Consider the following 21,916-nt stretch of genomic DNA (forward strand, 5'->3'; position numbering starts at 1 on the left):
CAGATAAGGGAAGGAGGTTAAAAATCCTTAGCAACCCCTGACCAGCCAGGACTTGCCCCCAGATGTCCCAACTTGCTGGCCAAGGGTCTGCTGTTCAGAATGCACTGCCCCAGGGTGGTTGGTGTTGAGGGCTTGGCTGTTACGCTGGGAGCTGGAGAAACTCTGGTCCGCAGGGAAGGGCCCAGAGCCAAGGACTAGGCTTGGGTGGTGTTTCTGCCATACGCTTTGTCTAGGAGTATACATTTAAGTCTTTCCAGCTTGCTCTTCTCAGTTTGCCCATCTGCAAAATGGGCATGGTGACACCTAAGGCCCTCCTGCACCTTGATCAGGAGCTCTGGGTGGCTTCCTCAGCTGATCCCATCGGTTCTCGGAGGCCCCCTGCTGTGGTCAGAATGCCGACGGAAGTGTGAGCATGTGCCCTATTATTAGGGGTCAGTAGCTGGAGGAAGGCCCAGCCAGATTTATGGACTCATTTGAAATGGGGACTGGGGCTGGTGTTCAGGCTCTGTCTGAGGATTTGCTTTATCTGACCGCATGCATTGTTACAGCCAAGTTAATTGCCTGTGTTTGCTTCCTGTGGAAATATTGCACAAGCTACCCTGTCAGCATGAGCCCAGCATTTGCACTTGTGTTTTGCTGATCCATTTGGCTTTTCTGAAAATTTGGGCCAAGACCAAATCTTCCATAAAGGCCTGTGGGCTGTGACCAGAGCCCTCAGCTGTGTGCTGTGTTGTTCCAATTTCACAGATTTAGTCTTGTGAGGGGAGAAAAAAGAAAAATGGGCCGTGATTTTTTTAAAGGACTCAGTTCTTTATGCCAGTGATTGAAATCTCTATTCTCAATTGTGGAGCATCAGAGGACCTGCATTCCATCCACTTGCTATGTGGCCTCAGGAAAAGATCTTTGCCTTCATACCTTAGTTTCCTCATCTGTAAAATGGGGGTGGTGTCTTCTCTTCACCACCGCTAAGGATTTTTGAGAAATCAGATGAGCTAATAGCCCTGAAAATTCTTTGAATAAGTACAAGTGCTAGATATGTGTGCATGTGTACTTACAAAACTGAATGGCTTTAGTATTCCCTGAGGTCTCACAATTCCAAGCTAGATCAAAAAAAAATCCTCCCAGAAGAAGCCTGCTCTTGAAAGTTCTTGGTAGGGGGTGGAGGGGGAGGGAGATGCAGAAAAGTATATAGGACCCAAATGTGTGGGCCCTGGAGTGTCATCATCCTAGGAATATGCACTTTTCACCTTGAAGACAGTGGGAAAGCTGTGAAGACTTTGGAGTCATATGGTGGTGGGCAGAGTGAGCTGGAGCCAAAAGACAGAGTTGCTGGTGGGTTTTGGGGGACAGACTGAAACCACAGGGAGTACTGGGAACCTAGGGCTTCCTCGCAGGGCATTCACCTCTTTCCAGAGCCTCCACCAGCTACAGGAGGGAGAAGCTGGCTGGTGCCATGGCCACCTCGCTTCAATTTTAAGTCTCAGGGTATCCAAGGATGCTGCAAGTACTGTATCACTGGGTCCATTCAACTCATCTCTCTCCCCCTCTATTCACTTCCTGAACATCCATTCTCCCATTCAAGTTGGGAGACCTTGACCTGTGGGCTACGAACAGAAATTGCAAAGGAAATAGAAGGTCCCGATGGCTTTTTGCCACCAGGCAGAGCTTGTCTAAGAGCACATCATTCTTTACAAACAAAACAAAACAGGCCTAAGAAAACACTTCATTGAGATTGGATTGGATTGGATTGAATTGGATTGGATTGGATTGGAAATCTGTTCATCAAATTGATTGACAGTTGAATAGGGTGGACCAATCCGGCCCATTAGCTTTGTTCCCTGAAGGTTCTTGCACAGGCTTCTTAGCTAACCAAGCCCCACTATTTTCCTGACCAACAATAGATGCTGAGATGCCCCACCCCACCCTGTATCTGCAGTGTCTAAACCTCTAGCACCTCTAGATAGAAAAGTTCTTTGATGGGAGTAGGCATTTGGTCTTCTTTTCCTTTTGTAAGTCCCTACAACACTAAAGTAGTGCTCTGCACATGGCTAGGCTTTTAAAATATATTTCCTTGACAGCTCAGCTCAAAATGACTCTCAGCTCTACCTATCATTAAGAGGGGTGGGGGCAAGTTGTCCCTTGGCTTTTCACTTTGAACAAATCTTGCCAAACAACCTCAGGGAGCACATACAGGTGATCAATAAATACTGGTTAAATTAAATTTCTACCATATGCCAATTCAGCAAAATTTGGAATAACCGTAAGGTCCAGATGTTCTGGACTCTGGGGATACACAGACACATAGGAGGGCCCCTTCCCTTAAGTGGACTTCAGTCTAAGTTACCAAAACTCCGCTTGGCCATTGTGTGCGCGTAGAATGACCAAAAAAGCAACCTCACGGCCAAAATGAAGTCAGGGTAACACAAGAGCTGAAAATACACCCCCAGGTCTATACCCACCTGGAGCAGACAAGAAACCGTTAGTCCACTGGTTTTATTACCACCTAAACTTAGATATTTAAAAGCAACTTGGTTAAGGAAGGTAAGGCTTCTAACATTTGCATTGTTTAAACACCAGCGCCCAGTGGAGCACATGTTTATGTTCACCCTCAGTTAGGTCTTCTAGCCTGGTGACAGCTGTTCATCTTTGCCCCAGTGGTGGAGGTGGTGGCATTGTGTGCTGGTATCACAAGACTGCACCAAGTTTCCTGATCTTAATCCTTGATTGGAGGGCATTTCCTGGCAGACTTCCCATGCCAGACATATTTTAACAAGGCATGCCCTGGCTCTGCTTGCTCCAGAAGTTACTCATTTCACCCTGTGGGTGGTTTTATTTAGGGGAGAGGAACCGCAGAGGGAGGGATGCATTTTGAAAAGAACAAATCAGTTGTTTGTGGTTGGGTTCTGTTTATCAGCACACAAACTGGTAGTTTCTGGAGGGAAGGCACCAGAGAACTAAATTCCACAATGTCCTTGCTGAGCCTTCAGAGCGGAGAGTTTCTTGCACCAAGCCCCATGACCTTGAAAAGGAAATGAGAAACGCAGAAGTGAACACCCCTGGTACCTGGGTGGGTAAAAGGCAACGTGCAAAGCTGTCTTTGAAGCCACTCTTATCTAAGAACAGGAGTTGAACTGCATCAGTATACTGTGCCCTTTGGTCAGAGGCAAATGCTCATTTACTCTCACACTCTCGTACAGCTAGATCACTGCAGCGCGTGGAAACGGGCCCCCATGTCCTGCTTAGAAGGATAAAGAAATCCAAATGGGGGTTTCTCATTTAAGATCCACATGATCCTAGGACTGTCATCCACAGCTGCATCCATGAGGACAAGCAGCTACTGTCTTAGACTCAAGTGCATGTCCCCATGGCCGTGGAGTCTTTTCTATCGCCTCTCCTGTGTTTATTAAGTGGACACTCGCTCAAGGTCCAGGTTGAGTCCCGACCCCTGTGCAGCGCCACCCTCGGTCCTCCCACAGGGCCCGTGTTGAAAAAATGTTCATTTTCCTTAGGCTTCAGTTCGTCATGCCGAAGGTCTGAAGACCTTTGGTGGAAAATATTCAAGAGTCTCTTGAAAGGTGAGACTCGGGGATCTTCTAGGTAAATTTCTTTGATACAGACTTGCTGCTTAGGACTTCCCAAGGGCCCCAGGGAGCCCTCAAGGCTTTGCCAGGCTGGGGCCTTCCTTCTGGTATGAGAGGCAAGTTCTACACAACCCGGGAGGTGAGAAACCAGAGCCCGTGTCGCCCTGGGGGACCTGTCCGCTGCCATCACTGACAATGGGGCAGTGAATGGTGAGCCGTGGCTGCATCTGCTACTAGGATGACTCAGATTGGGACCCGAGGGGGGCCCTGAACATTTCCCCTGACCACACACCGGGGACTTTGTCTCAGCCCTGCAACACTAACTGCTCTCGAAACCCCAGCTCGAGGGCAGTGAGGAGCACCATGGTGTAAGGGGAATGTGAGCTTTGGGGTCATACAGTTCAGGGCTCACATTCTAGCTCTGCCCTTGAGCAAGTCACTTAACCCTTTAGAGTGTTCCTGGCCTCATCTGTAAAATGGTTTGTTTAAACCTAAGCAATGATTCAGAGCGAACGACAATGGCAATTAAAATAATATAGCTGGACTTTGCTCCCATTCCCTCCTCCCCTAGGAGTCTTCAGACTGTGGTCTCATCCCCATGCCACCTCTGGCAAGGACAGCCACACCATGAAGGCAGTGATGGTTACTACCTTACATGGTTATAGTTTCCGTTGTGCTTGCACTTGTATTTCCTCGTTGAATTTATGTGATAGGGCTGGAAGAGGGTGGAGTCAGGACCTGAATCCAAGCTTTGGGCCACCAGCCCAGCTCCCCTTCCACTACCCTACACAGCAACACCCCATCTGCCCCACAGCCTCATCTCCCTGCACGGGACTACACAGGACCCGGAAGCTCCCAGAGTCCACAGGTTGTTCCATGAAGCTCGGGGATGGAGGGCAGAGATGAGGCACACACACCTGCAAACAAGAGAAAAGGACACTTGAAATCACAGGAAGGACTCTTGGCAGCCTTGCAGTGCTCCAGCTGAGAGGTCTGCACCCCTGGGGAATGAGATCCTAGGTGCCTTAGGAACCTGCAGCAAAGAGGAGACATAAGGGTGTTTTTAAGCAGTTCAGCTGCTCCAGCAAGCGTGGGGCCCAAGGCCACAGGCATTTGTCTGATTACCTTCCCAAGGCTTGTGAGGGTCATTGTGTTTTATCTAAAAATAAAGGAGATTTCCAAATGAGTACTGTCCCAGCAAAACATCAGCTTGTGCCAGGGGGTGGTTCTGAGACAGCTCGCACCGCTCGCTCCCTCCGGCTCCCACGAGTGTCGTGGGCCCTACCGATTCCAGTTGTGTTTGCTTCCACCTTAGCGGCCCAGACAACCCAATCTCCCTGTCCCAGGGCTGGGCCCACAGAGGGAAACAAGGGGGCAGAAGAGACTCCGCCCTGAGAAATGTGGTTAGGAAGGTCAGTAGGACTTAGAGCCTTATAGCATCCACTTCCCAACCTGTGGAGAACCATCCGCACCCTGGAGTGGGTGCCTCCCCCTGCGCCAGGACCACAGATGTGGGCCCTGGTAGTGCTGCTTTTCACAGTCAACTCAGTCATCTCTTTTTCAGGAAGAGAAAGGGAGAAAGAGGGAGGAAGGGGGAAGGAGGGAAGGAGGGAAGGAGAAAGTTACAACCAGGAAAAAAAGAAAGAAAGACAAGAAAAGAAACAAGACTAACAAGAAGCAAAGAGCAAACTCCTTGTCCTCTAGCTCCTCAGGAATTCTCTTGCAGGCGGCCAGCCGGTTTACCAGTGGCTCTCTTGCTCTTTGCAGATTCTGGATATACATTTCCCTTTAAGACTGGTTGTCTGCAGAGCAGGGGAAACAAACCAGAACCCCCCATAAATCAATAGAGGTCACTGCCAAGAGCTTTGTACACTTGCTGTCCCTGGCAGTGATAAACTCATTGCATTTGGGAACTGGCCAAAGACCCTGAGTCCTATCTTAATTCTCATTCCCAGAAAAACCTCAGCGCTCCATTCACCCAGCCCGTTTACTGTCTTTGTGTTTCCAAGACAAAGCTGGCGAGGAGGAAGGAACAGAGTTCCATAACTGGGTACATCAAAGGCTCCATTTCTTTGCTTGGGGGAGGAGAGGAGGGTGGAGGAGTCTTGGGTCTGTAGACTGTGGGAAAGGAAGGCCCAGACCAGGGGGGCCTGGAGTCACCGCCCTGCAGGGGGCACAGGAGATCTGCAGAGGTTTCTGGATTCTGTTTCTCTCGGACCATGCCCTGCATCTGCTACTGTTGCTTTGGTTGGTTGTTCCCTCATAGGGTAATTGGAGACTGTCCTAGTGATGGCCAAGGGCTAGCAACAGGGCTGGCAGAGTATGGTCCGAGCATGCAATCCACCTTCAACAGGTCATGCTCTCACTCTCTACTTTCTTCCCACACCGTCGCCATCTTGGTTCTGGCTTTGCAGTTGGCCATGTGACCCGGGGAGGGCGGCAGTGGTGCCCAGACTGCTCCTTTGGCCCCCATCACCGCCCCTCCCAGGGAGTAGACCGCCACTCTGCTGCTCCCTCCTCCCTGCCCCTGGATTGTCCCTTTTGCTCTGGTTGACCAAACTATGCAGCAGCAAGACTGCACTGTCCCACCCTCAGTTTCCATTTCCATCTGCTAATATCTTCCTACCTTGATGAGGACCCTTCTGGTGGATAGACGAGAATTCCCCACCTCTGGCAGTGTAGGTCAGTCCATTTACACCATTCACAACACTTTCTACTTGTACTTCTTTGTAGCCTTTAGCTCGAATATGCCCCATATTTACACAAGCAAGGTTCAACCCTAATGATGGGAATGGGCCCACTGCAAGGAGCCAAGCACAATTAAATAGTGGCTAGGGTCTGAGACAACTTGGATGGCAGGAGTCAATGACCCTCATGCATCAGCTGTGCCTAATAGAATCTAAGCTCTACAGCAGCAGGGACCTCATCTGTCTTTTCAGGTTGTGATCAATGCCTGACAAGGTGCCTGGCACCTACTAGATGCTCAGTAACTAATTGCTGACTATTTTTGTGATTCAGTGTGTAGGCACCTGCTTTATCCTGCTCTTTTTTTAATTGATATATCCGTTCTTTTAATGATCTAGGCTTTTCCTGCCCGTGATGAGGCTGGAGGAATTAACTGGATTGGGGGTGGAATTCTTTGCCAAGGCCAGCAAGGTTGGGCCAGGGGAGGCTTCCTTACTGCTCCTGGGGTCACAGGGTATTCTGTGAGACATACCTGGGAATTCAGATTCCTGTGAGAAGTCAGAACGAGAAGCAGGGGCCTGTGGCCTCGGACAGGGGTGTAGAGAAGGTCCAGGCGTGACCGGCGGTCCTCTCCAGATGACTCAGGAGCCACCTGGCTATGTTGGCCAGACAGAAGTGATGCCTGAGGCGAGAATAAGGAGACAGTGAGTCATTTTTACTCTGGGTTAACATTTTTGCCTAAGATTTAAACGTTAGGACCATTTAAAGAGAGGAAAAACTGCAAACAAAGACCATGATGGCCCTCAGTCTGGGCTCTGAGGCCATTAGGGATGGGCCAAGAGAGTTGGTCTCCTTGGACTTCCTGGGGGCTGAGTGTGCCCCCCACGCCCCTTGCCTACAGAGAGCAGGAATCGATCCGGTCGTAAACCGAAACAAGTATCGAGCCTGCAAACTTGCTGAACCTTAGATTCAAACAAGCATTTCAGCAAACCAAGAAACAACGTGAGTTCCACTAACATTTGACCCCGGGTTGGATGCTATGCATAGATGAGATAGAAACATATTGTTCCCTCGAGGAACTTAAAACGAGAGTGGGCTGGAGTTTTGTCTGAAATTTGCAGAAAAACACTTGGTGAGGCATGTTCTCACTAAATGTATTAAATCAGAACACATCTGGACTATCAAAGTAGGCTCGGATCCAAGCCACTATTTAATTTTGCTTGGCTCCTTGCAGTGAGCTCATTCCCATTAGTAGGGTTGCACCCTGCTTTTGTAAGTATGAGGAAGAATGAAGCTGATGCCAAAACAGGCCTGCTTAGGGTCCAGCTGAAGATGGGCGGAGAGGGATTCCCATGTGGCGCAGGGGTTTCTTGCTTTCTGCTTTCACTTTCTTCTTCGGTGGGGCGGGACAGGGTCTTGGTGAGCCCTTGTCATGCCCTAGCTTCCCTGGGATGTGCCAGCAGTGTGGCCAGGTATCTCTAAAATGTACCTGCCTTCCCCCACCTCCCCTGGGAAGACTCCCCAAGGAAGAGGTCCTTCGTTACCAGTCCAGCGCTCAGCTGAGCACTGTTTCCTCACTGACCAGCTCTCCGTTCTCCCGGGGACTGGGGCTGTGATTTAACTTCAGAGGATGAACTATGTGTGGACATCAGGGAAGACCCTTACTTACCAGGCCAGCCTCTGCCTCACCGTCCCACCTCCCTCCTCACAGGTCCTCTCTTGGAACAGCCAGGTTCCCCCGTGCAGCTGAACTGTATTCCATTTCGGCTGATAAGTAGCCATTTTTTCAGTGGACGGACTCTCTCTTTTAATGAACCAGGCTTTCTCTGCCCTTCATGAGGACAGATCTTTTCAGAAAGGACCAGGAGGCAATAGGGATTAGCTGGAAGTCAAGGGTGAAATTTGTTGCCAAGGCCAGAATGCAAATACCTCCAGGAGCCCGGGAGAAGGGAAGGCAGCGTGCCACAGCATCTGCCCTCCTGGATGGGAGCCTCAAGCCCGGCCCGTCTGCCCACGTGCCCCCTGCTCTGGTTCCCAGGGCAACCTTCCAGGATGAGATGGTGGCCTTGACATACACAACTGACCCAATTGTATCGTTGCACATGGTGTTTTTGTTTTATTAAACTTTTTATTCTGAGATGCTGCTCGATTCACATGCAGTTGAAAGAAAGAATGCAGAGATAGACCATTTGCCCAGTTTCCCCGAGCAGTAACACCTGCAGGACTATAGCGCAATGTCATGGCCATGATACTGACATCGCCACATCCACGGACTCTACCAGATTTTCCGGTTTTACTTGTCCTCGTGTATCATGTATGTGTGTTAGGTTATGTACAACTCGATCACATGTGTAAGATGTGTCCATATATCAGCTCTTCCACCACCACAAGAATCCTTCCCGTTGTCTTTTTAACCACACCTCCCTCCCCTCTCCTTATTCTGCCATCCCTAACCTCCGGCAACCACTAACCTGTTGTCTGTTTCTACAACTTGTCATTTGAAGAATGTTACATCAACGGAATCGTGCAGTACATAGCCTTCTGGGGCCTTTTCACTCACCGTAATTCCCTAAGATTCACTCCAGTGGTTGGGTGCATCAGGAGTTGGTCCCTTCTTGTTGCCATGCCTGTGGTTTAGTTATGAAGTAATACTGCACCCTAACTTGGCATCCAGGACATGATCCTCAAAGATCTTTTATTCTAGGAGATATGTTTTGCTTGGTGTTTCTGAGTGGGACAAAACAAAACAAAACTACGGTGCAAGTTTTCCTAGGTGCACACAAGCATACCTTGGTCTATCTGTTTCTTTCCTAAAACAGTGGCTGGTTGGGTGGTACTTCCCTTGTAGCCTCAGCTGACCGTTCCTTCTTGTGCCCTCTGCCCCCTCCCTCCCCAGGAGCACATCTACAAGCTGATGAAGAGTGACAGCTACGCCCGCTTCCTCCGGTCGAATGCGTACCAGGACTTGCTGCTGGCCAAGAAGAAGGTATCTTTGGGAAGGGCAGGCTTGCCTTTCTTAGCACTGTTGGTCCTCGCCTGCTGCTTGCTGCTGGTGTGACATGAGAAAATCCTCCCTTGGGTTTTATTTACTTTCTCTTTTCTCCTTTCCCTCCTCTATCTGCTCCCACTCCAACGGAGGACAGTTAGGGTGGTCACCACCCCAGGGTCCCTGGTGTGGCATCCTCTCTCCGTGTGCTCAGTCCCTCCATCTGCGCGTTCCGCCCACAGCGGGGAGTGTGACCACACACTAAGGCCCCGGTGGCTCAGCCAGGAGTACCAGGCCACCAGGGCCACCAGTGAGTCCCTGAGGAAACGAGCCCCTCACTACAAAGCCCAGCCCTCGCCCCACACATTGTCTCTCCCTGACCAGCTCAAAGATGAGTGTGATGCAAGGATTGGGGCAGCCCCCTCATCGGATAGAAAACCTTATAGGCCTTGCTCCCTGAGATTGTTCTGTGCCTGACACCCACTCCCTCTCCCTCACCCGCCCCACAGTGTTTGTGTTCTCTTTCAATGAAGAAGTCACCGAACCCTAGTTCCTTCCTGCTCCTCTACTAGCCCCTGGCACCTGGATTTGGGGGCCCAGGGACCCTCAGCACGTAGGCGGTGAGGGGTGACTAAAGCAGGGGTGACAGCCGGATCCCTGGGAGGAGGGAAGGAACAGCTGGGAGGGGTGTGGGGGCTGGGAAAGGGCAGGCAGGAGAGAGGGTCCATGAGTCCAGTATGCCTGCACACCCTCTGCACTTTCCAGCTCTGAGCTGAGGCCCACGTGTGGTTAAGTGTGTCTCTCCTCGCACCAAATTCCATGACTTCCATGCCATGCCACTCAAGGAACATAAGCACCGTCATCCTTTCTTCTCCCTGCTCAGCCTTCCATCACCAGGCCCCGAGCATGTGGCCATCCATCGACACGCTCTCTGTCGGGCTGCCTGTCAGCCATGCAGCCCTTCTCTCTCTGTGTACTGTCCGCCTCGTGTGCCAGGACCCTGTCTGCGCATCTAGTTGGTACCACATAACTCCAGAGTCTCAGTGAGCACTTCCAGCCTGCTCTCCTCCCCTTAGGGAGCCCTGAGGACACCCCTGGTAGTCTGAAAAGCAGTAAAGGACTTCTGGAGTACCCAGATGGTCAGAAACGCAGCTTTCTTGGCTGTCTGTACCCCCTTTCATCAGGTGTCATTTCTTTGATGGAAAATGTGAGTCTTGGCCTCTTGCCAGTTCTCTTGCAAGAGAATAGAAGTGGAGAAGCTCTGATGGAGGGAGCTGATACCCCCACAAATGTTTCTGATGCCCATTTTTTCAAGGAAGGTTAGGGAGACTTTTGGTATCTCCAGGCCAAATCTCACAGGAGAACGTCCAAGTAAGTGTTTCTAATTTCTTACGGCTCAAGACCCTGGACTGATCCTAATTTGGGGAAGTTTGGAGGCTCTAGCCATCTGACCGACCTGGGCCTGTCTACACACCCAGAAGCCAGAGGCCATGTGGTCTCCCTGTGGGTTTGAGCACCAAGAGGAAAGGCAGCCCTGCTCAGGGGGTGGGGCTGACACCCCTGTGCCCCCAGGTCCTCCCATAAAAGGATAGAAATCCTCAGAGGTTCCAGTGGGGCCATCAGAGGTCACTTGAACAAGGAAGGAACTCATGGCCTCCGTGTGAAATGTTACAAATGAGATTCATTAGAATTATCCTCCCAGCCCCCAAATTAAGGGATGTTCTTGTGACAGAAAGCTCTTGCAGATGCCAGCAGTTGTTTCCAAAACCAGTGGCAAAACCTGCTTTTTCCCCCATTTCTCCCTGAGAACCTCCAGGTGTGGACTGCATTTATAACTCAGCACTTTCAGGTAGGCCTAGAGCATCTTCTGACTTCGGGGATGGGCTTACCATGTGATATGAATATCCAGGTCATCAGAGGTATGTGAGAGTCACAGCCTCCTGCTCAGAGAGGATATGAATGGGCCTCGCTTTTCTGCTGAGCAAGGCCCCTGATGGGTCTGGGGACACAGCCTTCTGATCCTCATCCCTGACTCACCTTCCATGCTAGTATCTCCAGTGAAGAGGTTAGTCACTTTGATGTGCCACGTTCCCAAGGGGCAGGTGAGCTGGTTTTGACGGCTCCTCCAGGACAGTATAGTACCAGTGACAGTGATTGTCCAGAGCAGCTCAGAGGGGCTGTGCAAGACAGAGAAACTTGACTGAGTCAGTGCTGATGGCTCCCCTCTGTGAGCCGCAGCTCAGTAGCCGGAGCACAAGGATGGTAGGCACAGAATGCTAGCTGCAGGGCCTGGCACCAGCCAGCCTCGAGCCAGGCGCATGCCCCTTGGAGCTGCCTGCAGTGTTGAAGCTGAGTTCTGCCATCCCCAGAGCGGAGACTTGGTGTGGTTCTCAGGGTCCAGCGTGGATCCTTTGGTCCTTTGTGCAATGAGAGAGATGAGCCTGGCTCTGCAGGGCTGGGCAGTTTATGTTGTGTTTCCTTCTGCAATGTCCTGTCTTCGGGCAGCCAGCTGAGGGGAAGGGGGTATGACTGCCAAGGGCCCCCTCTGATCTGTCCACGGACAGATGGCCACCCTTTGCCTGCCCCCTCTGCTCCCAGCACATCCTGCCCACCCACAGACACCTGGCTGCTTCTTTAGCTCCCTATTTTCCATTATTTGCTCTGTGTGTGTGTGTGTGTGTGTGTGTGTGTGTGTGTGTATCCATGTGAGTGTGTATCCTCTCCAAATTTCCCAGTCATAGGTTCAGAGCCCTGGGACAGCGCTCTAGGATGAAAGAGCAGGTATTAGAGATGCAAGTTTCTCCCCAAGGTCCTTGAAGAAGAAGGAAACTTGGGAAGAGGGTCCACCCTCTCCTCCTGTGGCAGTAGTGGGAGTGAGCAGCTGGCCCTAGCGAGTGTCCAAGGGCTTGGTCTCCTCTTGCCCCTGCCGGGGGCCCCTCAGCTGAGAGTTCCCAGGAAGGCCCCTGAACCTCCTGCAGCCTGCCATGAGTGAACCTTGGAAGGGGTCACCTGCCTGGGTACTGAGAGAGCATTTTCTTTCCAGAACATTCCTTCTGAGGACCAAGACCCTTTGAAAAGGACGTGGGTAGACTTTCCTTACTCTAAGGACGCAGAATGAGAGCCATCAGGGGGCCAGTAGCGAGTTACCAAAATTAGTCAACTTTCTAGCAGCATCTGGGTAGAAAAATCTGAGCGAGTTGTGACCTTCAGCCACTTCTTGAATTCCCGTCAGCATCCCCCACACATCTGCAGGCCCCGAGAGTTAATCTGCTCTGTGTCCCCACTGGGGGCCCCAGCTGGCTGCCTGTGGTCTCAGGGGCTCCCCGTGCACAGACACCAGGGGCGCCTGCCCATGGGCAGTGCCCACAGGAAGCCGTGAGCAGGCAGCTGGGAGTGCTGACCGGGCTGTGCAGAGCTGCTGCGGCTCCTGCTCAGAGCCCTGAGGACGATGAATGCGCCCCCACCCCCCAGAAGCACACACCCCTCTCCTCACTGCTCCAAGGAGGAAGCACTATTTCCTGTGGGCTCCTTTTTTCCTGTCTCTCCCACTGACCCTCGCATACAGCGCTGGCTGCTTCTCTTTTCCCGTTTTTTGCGCCCTGTTTTGCTTCTTTGTTCATTAGCTGCCACTGTGCTGTTTGGAAACCATGTGTAAGCTGAAGATTTTTTTTTTCTGTATTTTTCTCCCTACCTCTTTTTTGTTTGTTTGTTTTTCCTAAAGCCAGAAAGTGAGCAAGGTCGTAGAACTTCCTTAGAAAAGTTCACTCGCAGTGTGGTAAGTTCAGCTGGTTTTGTTCCCCCACATTTCTTTTGTTTTTCTCGTTTTCTCAGTTCTCCTTTGTTGTAATTTCCTTCGGGGTGGGAGGGAGTCCAGTGCTTCCCCCTTCGACATATCCCTTTTCTTTTGCAAGTGTCTGCAGCTTCACTTCTAGGGATGGATTTGCAAAAGACCAGGCGGCTCCCTCTGCAGAAGGTGCACACACGGCTGCCTAGCCTCGAGCTTCACATTTGACCTTCAGGTCTGAGTCCGGGGGCTGCGCAGTCTGTGCATCTTCTGCAGTGGCCCAGGGAGAAGGCCATCGAACTGTCTCATGAAATAAATTGGCTCAGAACCATAGTGCATCTAAAAAAATATATTCCAAATTTCCCTCTGTGAACTCTGGCAGTCACGTGGGAGCGGTCCGCAAGCTGATGCTGCTGCGTAGGCGGCTTTTGTGTGTGCAGGAGGCGGCCATGCTGCATGGGTTTTGGCGATGTGGTCTAGCTGGAGTGTGTTAGTGGCCTCTGCATGAGTCACAGCCCTCGTCAGCCTCATTTGCATAGTGTGACAGGGAGAGGAGGACAGGTAGCCCTGGGTGGAGTGAGAAGCAAGTCCCTGTGCCTTTCCTGTGCTCCCAGGAGCTAGGCCTTGAGGAAGTCACAACAGGCCACAGGTTCACTGTCCCTGTAGGGAAGTGGCCTGACCCCATGCACAGTCGGTTTAGATGGAGTAGAGACCGGCACAGTGGCACATAAGCGACCCCACGGTGACAGGGGAGAGTGCCGAGTGAATAGGAATAGGTTTTCCCCGTGGTGCTCGGCAGAGATGCTGCGCTGTGGCCTGTAGAACAGCACCGGCCCGTCTCCCCTTTCCACGCCATCTCGGGCTTTGTGCGCAGGAAGTATTCAATCCCACTCATTCACTGGCTTGTCAAAAACAAGCTGCTGAGTTCAGGGCCGCAGCCTGCACTGTGAATATTAAACCGGAGGGAATCAGTGTGGCAGCCAGGAGCAGGGAGCCCACAAATGGAACTGGCCACACTTCTCTTCTCAAAGGTAGAAACCCCCTGATGCCAGCTCGCCTTCCTGCCCCCCACCCCACCCCACCGCTTGGCCCCACTGCCCACCACCCACTGAAGAGGAAAGCCCTTGTAAAACCTAACTACTGTGTGATTAGTATCCTTATTTATTTTAATATAAAATCTAAGAATTCCAGGTTGAATGCAACCTAGTTGTTTACTTACCACACCTACATGCATTTTAACTGAATTTAAACATTATTTTGAATCTGCTAGATGTAAACATCATAGTAGCCCTGGTGAGTGGCAATTAAAACACAGGTGCTCATCTTTTCTCTTCTGAGATCTTCTGTCTCTATGGTCTTCCCTCATGAGAAGCCAGAACTTGGCAGAACACATGGCCTGCTGGCCCGCTATCTGTCTGCATGGCCAGTGTGCCATGGCCATGTGGCTTCACACCCCAAGAAGATGCCGCAGGTTGTCAAAGGCAAGGCCTATGGAAGTTCCTGAACTCCCGATGGCCTGATGAAGAGTGGTCGGAATCCACTCCTCTCTGTCTCTTTTGAAGCCTGGGTGTGTGAGTGGAGGATGTGTAGGGATTTTATTGACAAGCTCAGAGTGTGCTGTGGGGCAGCTCGGACTGTCAGTGCAAACTGGGAAAGCAGAACCCCCAAGGGCGTGAGGGAGGAAGACGGGTACTCAGATGAGACATTCAAACATCTCCGGGCTGCTTCTCATGAGGAGACAGGAAAGGCAAGAATGACCTCGAGGAAGCTCTGTGAAGAGCATTTACTGATGTCCCTTCATCCCAGAAGTGGCACTGGTTCAGTGCTTCTCCAAGGTCTGCTAACAAAGCATTTGGAACAAGAAAGCACGAAACACCTTCCCAGCATCTGAAGTGTGCAACTGGGAGAATTTACAGAGCTGTTTTCAGGGCCAGCTGAAGGAGAAGAGTCTTGTAAGCTCCCCAAACTTTTAGTGTCTATATGATAAAAGGCCCAAGCTTCAGAAAAATACCCTAAATTTCCTGCTCTTCTTTTATGAAGATTCTAGTGGGTGGTACATTCTGATGTTTTAGTTCCAGTGGTGGAAACAGAGATGGATTTGCACTGATCCATTTTGCCCTTTACGCTCTTGGGATGACACCACATCCCCACAAGAGGCAGCTGAGTTCAAGGCAGCAGCCCATGGCTATAGCGAATGGCAGCTCTTGGGGTATTTGAGGCTGGATCCCAAGAACCTGGTCTCAACAGCCCAGGGTTCTAATCAAACAGAATTAATTAACTGACCAATAGGCCTTGCAATTTGATAGCCATTTTCTAGATATAATATACATAAAGTGCTTGATTTCTATCAAAGAAGTTCTACATGAGTATTTCATCTGCTACATACTGTGAACTATAAAACTTAATGAAAGGTTAGTTCAGTAGCATTCTCATGGTGCTGGGAAAGATGTGTAAAAAGACCATCTAGTCACGGGGCTAATAATGGAAACAGGAAGGAGCAAAGCTGGGCAGCTCATGGATCAAGGATGGGAGACCAGCTGCTCTTTAGGACTAACTGGTGGCAAGAAATGTTGACTTGGGTGGTTGGTTAGCTCAGTCAGCTCACTTCTTATTGAGACTGAATCTAAATCCAAGATTTCTCCACACCAATGTCCTTAATTTTCTTGGTAAAGGAGGAACATTTGGAGAAAGCAAATTGTTCTTTCCAAGACTCAGGTGTATCACGAATGGAGGGATTACCTGATGAAGGTGACAGATGCCCCCTTTTACATGAGACCCTTGAGAGTTGTTTAATGCAGTTCATGGAAGTGCTAGGGCCATGCTCATTCGGGTGCAGAAGGGGCCTTGCAACCCCCTGAAGAGGCAGTGTTGTGTGAGCTCCTCCATCCAACAGAAGTTTCCTGAGTCATCCAGGACTTGAACATACAAAGCGAATGTCTGGGGATGCGCTGTGCCAGGCACTGTGTAGTTTAGCAGACTGGAGACCCCAAGGCTGCATATAGCACTGCTTATCAGAGAAGGTCCAGGTTCAGAACCAAACATAACCGGAAGTTGTGGCATGGCACAGCCTGAACTTCACCTTTATCAAAAACAGAAAACAGGACTCCTTCTGATGGGCCCAGCCTCACGGATGCACAGCTAGCCCAGCAAAGCACAGGCTGGATTTCAGCCACTACTTGACCTTCAGCTGAACTTGTACAATGAATGACTCACACCACTGTACCTAGTGGCCCTAACCTGAGGAGCCCCAATCTCAGGAAGAGCTATAACACATAGCAGCTTCTCAAACGGGGCCCCACACATGGCCTCTAGGCAGTTGAATGGAGCCTGTCTCTCCCTGGCCCTGTCCACCGAGAAGCTTCCTTTCCTGGTGGCTATACAACATGAAAGCCAAAACTCTTTCCAGTGTGGCTCAGTTGGTTGGAGTGTCATCCAATAACTGAAAGGTTGTGAGTTTGATTCCCGGTCAGGGTACATGTCTAGGTGGTGGGTTCGATCCCCAGCCCAGGCATCAATTCCTGGTCCAGGCGCATATGGGAGGCAACCCACGTCGATGTTTCTTTCCTTTCCCCCTCTCTCTCTAGAAGAATGAAAACATGTCCTCTGGTGAGGATTAAAAAAAGCAAACAAACGTGAAAGCCACAGTAGGAAACATCTGGCCCATCTTTGTCGGTTGCCTTTGCATCCCCCGCCTTCTCCTCTTCGGGTGCTCAGGTGGGAAGTCCCAGGCATTACTTATGGAATGGGGGAGGAGGAAGGTTCTCAAACTAAAGGCACTTCCTACCGCTTGGTGCCGACCAGCCTGCTGGTCTCTGCCGTCTTCCTGACTTAGTGGTTGGCAGAGGAGGATGTGAGGGTGGCCATAGCTGCAAGGCTCAGCCTCTCCAGCCTCTCTTAGGCATGCTCATCACTCCAGGGTCTACCAGAGTGAGGAGGACCTCACCAGGAGCTGACTCTGACTCGGGGGCGCGAAAGGAAGCAAAGGGCCTTTAGCCAAGACTCAACAGCAGTAATTAGATTGTCCGTTTTGGGATGGTGGCCAAAGTCACCCAGTGAGAACTCCAGCCTGGGGAGAAGAAGCTAGAGAAAGCCCCCTGCTCCTTGCGTACAGTTTCATGGAGTGATGGCACTTAAATGAGAAGTGGCAACGCCAAGTGATGCTGGCATCATCCTCCCTGGACACCTTTTTCTGGGAACTCAGTTGAACCCTCAGCTGCCCCCTTGAGAGCCTAATCAGCTGTAGCCTGGGGCTCTGAACATGGGAAATAGGGTTATTGGTGCCTGAGCCAGCACCACAGGGGCCACAGGGGAGAGTGGAGATTTGGACCAGAGCCTGGTGTATTTCTCCACCGCCTAAGAAAACGTCACAGTTGAGCTTTGTCAAGGTGTTCCTTGGAACTGAAACAGCAAGGACCAGGGGCATGTGCTGAGTGGTATCTCTGCAACTGGCATTTCTGCCCTGCCTGCCAACAGTGTGGCAGGAAAATCAGATGGAGACCAGGAAGCCAGCTGTCACCCACCCCCACCCCCTCCCATACCGACCCTCCCTCTCCCTTTCCTCCCTCCCCAGCCAGAAGCCAAGGAAGCTAGTAAGAGCCAAAAAAGTCAGCAGCTTATCCCCTCCCCCCACTTCCAGGTAGCTCTGCAAGAAGACCCCCCTGCTCCTAGCAGGTGGGGCAGAGAGCACACACCCAGGGTGGTTAGCCAGCCTGGCATTAGTGGCTCCTTCCCAGAGAAGGTTGCTTCCAGGCCCCCTCAGCCAGCCATGGGGAGCAGGTCTGCAGTCTGGTGGAACGAGTTCTTAAATACCTGGACCCAGCAGAGCCTCCTGAGGGCTTCGACCTCAGCTGAAAAAATACTTGCCAGCCTTCAGCAAGGGAAAATTGGCTACAAATCTTTACACCGGGTTGGTTTTTATTGCAAACAGGCCTTGGGCCCCTTTGGGACCATCGGGTCATGGACTAAACTGCCAGCATCTCACGCATCAGAGACCTGAGATCCAGTGGTAGTGAACCCCCAGCCTGCCTAGAGATGGAGGTGGACTCCATGGCAGGACTCGGGAGGGAAAACATGGAAATCGTCCTCTGTGGGCCAGCGAGGACTTCCCCTGGGGTTCTGAAACTACTCAGCAGCCCCAGGCAGGGTGGTTCCTGCATCCAGCCTTAACCTACTAGCTGTGTGGCCCCGGGTTAATCCCTAGCCCTCTCTGTGTGCTGGTTTTCTCCTCTGTACAATGGCTTGGACTGAATAGTCTCCATGGACTTTTCCAGCTGGTAGTATCGACAGGCCTGTGCTTCTCTCAGTCCTGAGATCTCTGAGCTAAGCATTCTCAGGATGAGAGAGGAGCTGCCCTCCTGCCCGGAGAGTGGCTGCCAGCCCTTGAGGCCAGGAGATAAGCCATGGAGAGAGTTGTGTGGGATGTGGGTTTAAACTTTTTTGACAAGGACTTGAGGCTGGAGCACCAGAACGGAGAGTACCTCAGGCTACCTAAGCCACAGGCTGCCCCCTGCATTGCTCAGGGATCCCTCCCATGCCATGACCCCAGGGGGGCAACTTTGTCACTTCTGTAATCCCCTGCACCTGGCGTGTTGGGAGGTGGTGGGTGAGGTCAGCTGGGCGGAGAAGTGGGCTCCACTGTGGGGCATGGAAGGGAATGACGTGTGAGCGTTTGGGGACCTCAGCAGCGCTCTGCTGCTCACCTGCCTCCACACTTTCTGGTTCCCTGGAGACCTCTGGGCCGGCTCTTCACTGTCCTCTCTCAGAACTGGGCAAAACGAGGTCAAAGAGCCCGTGGTTGGTTAAGTCTCCTCTGGTCTCTATCCCTCCCTCTCCATCCTGGCTCCAAGTAAAGTTTGAAAAAGCATCTTCAATATTACAATTTTGCAGCTGAGAGGTGAAAATGTCTACTTTTTATAAACAAACTGTAAAAGGGAAGACGGCCGAACCAGCTTGGTGGGTAGCATACAGAGAAAACGAAATGATGAAGTGATTCAACATGGCGGGGGATGGAGCTTCCCTCTGAAACTCTGGGGAGGAGTGGGATTTTTATGTGTCAGAAAGGCTCAGAGATGGTCACTTTTGAGTAACTCAGCCCTAGGACCTGCCACTTTTTGGGAAAAGGACTGACTCCCCCGCCACCACCCCCCTGCTAGCGGTTGCCGTTGATGGTTCCACCTGTCAGCCAAAGGTGGTCAGAAGCGCCCTCCCTGTGGAGTGCCATTTAGAGGAAAAAACACAGCGATGACCCAGCCCCTGGCACATGGGGACACTTGGGGCGAGCAAGGCTCTGCGGGGCTGCGCCCTGCCTCCCCTCCCCCACCCGGGCCCTCTCCTGCCTCCCCGACCCCAATGTGCCGAGCAGTCGAGTGAAAACCAAAGTCCTCAGAGGCAGGAAGGCACAGCTGTGTGTTTACAGCCACTGATTCGGATCCAAATCGCATCCCCTGCCAGTCCCCGCCCGGCAGGCGGGGGGCAAACTGGGAGCATGTGCCAGGCAGGAATCTATTTCGGGAGGTGACCTGCAGCCCTTTGCCATCCTGAGCCTGCCTCCCCTCCCCCACCCAGGAAAGACAGCCATCCAGAAGGAGTTCTCACCTCAGAAGTTGCTTATGGGGTTGTGGGATTTCAGCCGGCTCCTTGTCACTCATCCAGTCAGGCTTCTGACAGCTCTGGGCTCCCATCTGTCCAGGGAGAGGACAGGAAGTGAGGGTGACTACGGGGCCTTCAGCGGGATGGACAGTGGGAAGTGCAGACCACTCAGGGGGCAAGACGCCCACTTGTGCAGAGGACAGAAGCCGCCTCTGTGATTCCCCGGGGAGCGCCAGCACCACCCAGGGGGCGGGAGAGAGAAGCCGCCAGGCATTAGTCAGGAATCTAGGAAGGGGACAAAGCTGCCAGAGTCAAAGTCAGGGAGAACAGACCCAGCTCTTCCTTTGTGCAGACTGGAAAGTTAGAAGTCAGAGAGCTCAAGGTCAAAGGACTTCAAAGGCTGAGAAGTGAGACCGCCCCAGCATCCTCCCCACAATAAGCTCCTGGTGAAAACCACTCGGAGCCTTATCCCCTCTAGGCAGCAAATGAGAATCCGGTTGTAAGCGAGTTTGGGAAGCACGGTTGCCCTCCTGGGGTAGGAGCAATCTGCGAGTGTTGCTGTGAGGCAGAGTGGTGCAAGGGACAATGACAAGAGCTCAGAGAGCGGGGTTTTCAGGTTAGTGATGTCACTGAAGGCCATGAGAGGGAGGCCCTTCGGTGTTTGTTCAGCGGTTCCGTGACGGATGGGAAGGTGGGCAGGGTTGGGAGTGTGTGGTCACCCCTGCAGGGGCAGGGCTGAATGGCAGTGGTTCTGCCATGGCTCCTGGCCTCGGTCCAGTCATTCTGTCCTGAGCAACGGTGCCACAGCCCCAAACAGGAATGGGCCTTGTTGGTGTCAGATTTGGCAAGAACTTTCCACACCCTCCTTTCAGCTTACCGCACAAGGATGACTATCATGACTACATCCTCTGCTCCAGGGAACACTTGTCTGTGACCTGATGTTAGTGCAGGAAGGTCGAAACTGATGTCCACTTCCGCCCCCCTCCCCTCACCTTTGCTCCCTCTATGTTGGCCATAATTAGGTAAAACAATATACCCACAGTGTCTGAATGGCTGGTAAGAGGGCAGACCCATAGCTGTATGTCAATGGGAAAGACCATTTCTGGTTGTGGCCACAAGGGTCCCGCCACAGCCCTGTCCTGTCCAACCTCCTGTCCCACGACTGGGACGGAGAGACAGGCAGGCCGATCGTATTCAAAGACCCAGACTTGAGAGGTGTTGCTCACTTGGTAGATAATGAAACTGTATTTGAAAAGTATTTCCTTTGGGTGGGATGATGGGCCAAAAACAAGTGGATAAAATTGAACCAGATAAAACTTATGTTTAAAAAATCCAGCCTCACAACTACAGGATGGCATTTGGATCCTTGACTTTCATTCAAGTTTCTGGGGTCGTAGTCAGCTACAAGCTTAAGCAAAAGCAGGAGGCGATCATTTTTTTTTAAGCAACGTTAGGCTGCGGTGACACAGGTGACATGGTCAGAAGACAGAGAGGCATGGCCCTGCTGTCTGTGTTGTTCTGGACCGTGTTGAGTCTCGGGTCTAAGCCCCCACACTTTATCAGGAACTTGAACCACCCAGAGAAAATTTGGAAGGGATACCTGGGGCGGCTGGAAGCCGTGTCAGCTAAGAATGAAGTAGATAAAGACGTTGAACTCCTAAGGAGACCCAATAGCCATCATGAGATATACTTGTTTGTCTTCCAAGGTGAGTGCACATTTCTGGATTGCTCCAGACAGAGCCAGAACCAGTGCGGAGAAGATGTGGGGAGGGTCTTTCTACTGAAGCGTAGTCTAACAGCAGCAACTTCCCAGAGGTGGACGTTGTCGCCGCAAGGAACAGGGCGCTCGCTCCTTGGGAACACTCAGGAGCTGCGTGGCCTGAGGATATCGCAGGGTAGTTTTCTGCGTTGGATTCCATCATCTCTTCCAACTGGAGTCCTCTGATGCATTCAGTGTCTGTTAAATGGAGCCCCGCTGCCTTTTATTCCGTGGTTTGTACATACGCTGTGGAAAAGAGGGATGGGTCATGTGGAGGGAATGTGCGGAGACTGGAGGGATCTGAGAGTCAGATTAGACACTGCCTTGAGGGTGAAGCAGCCCAATGATGACACACTCAAAGCCAGGGAAGCTGTCAAGGAGTGGAATTACTGCCTTCACATGTCATCCTTGCCTTTTGGAGGTTTCTTGTGTTTCACCTTTTTTTTTGTTTTAACCAATTGCTGCTGTAGCAGCTGAGCTCTAACAGCAGGGCTCTCCCCCGAATGCCTGAAGGGAGGTCAGTGAGCAGAGTG

General features: G+C 51.6%; 1 protein-coding gene across 6 annotated transcripts in view; it reads left to right on the forward strand.

Moving 5' to 3' along the window:
- RGS6 (regulator of G protein signaling 6) overlaps window positions 1-21,916 on the forward strand; it is a 470,324-nt gene that overhangs the window by 436,372 nt on the left and 12,036 nt on the right. For 5 of the 6 annotated variants that reach the window (XM_045822473.1, XM_045822471.1, XM_045822475.1 and 2 more), the window contains exons 16-17: window positions 9,163-9,252; window positions 12,974-13,027. In XM_045822473.1, the coding sequence (XP_045678429.1) occupies window positions 9,163-9,252; window positions 12,974-13,027 (144 nt within the window). The remainder of the gene's footprint in view (window positions 1-9,162; window positions 9,253-12,973; window positions 13,028-21,916) is intronic. The other variant, XM_045822476.1, reaches the window with a different exon arrangement.

This window comes from Phyllostomus hastatus, unplaced genomic scaffold, assembly GCF_019186645.2.
Source record: "Phyllostomus hastatus isolate PE091 unplaced genomic scaffold, TTU_PhHast_1.1 phas_scaffold_501, whole genome shotgun sequence".
Lineage (NCBI taxonomy): Eukaryota > Metazoa > Chordata > Mammalia > Chiroptera > Phyllostomidae > Phyllostomus > Phyllostomus hastatus.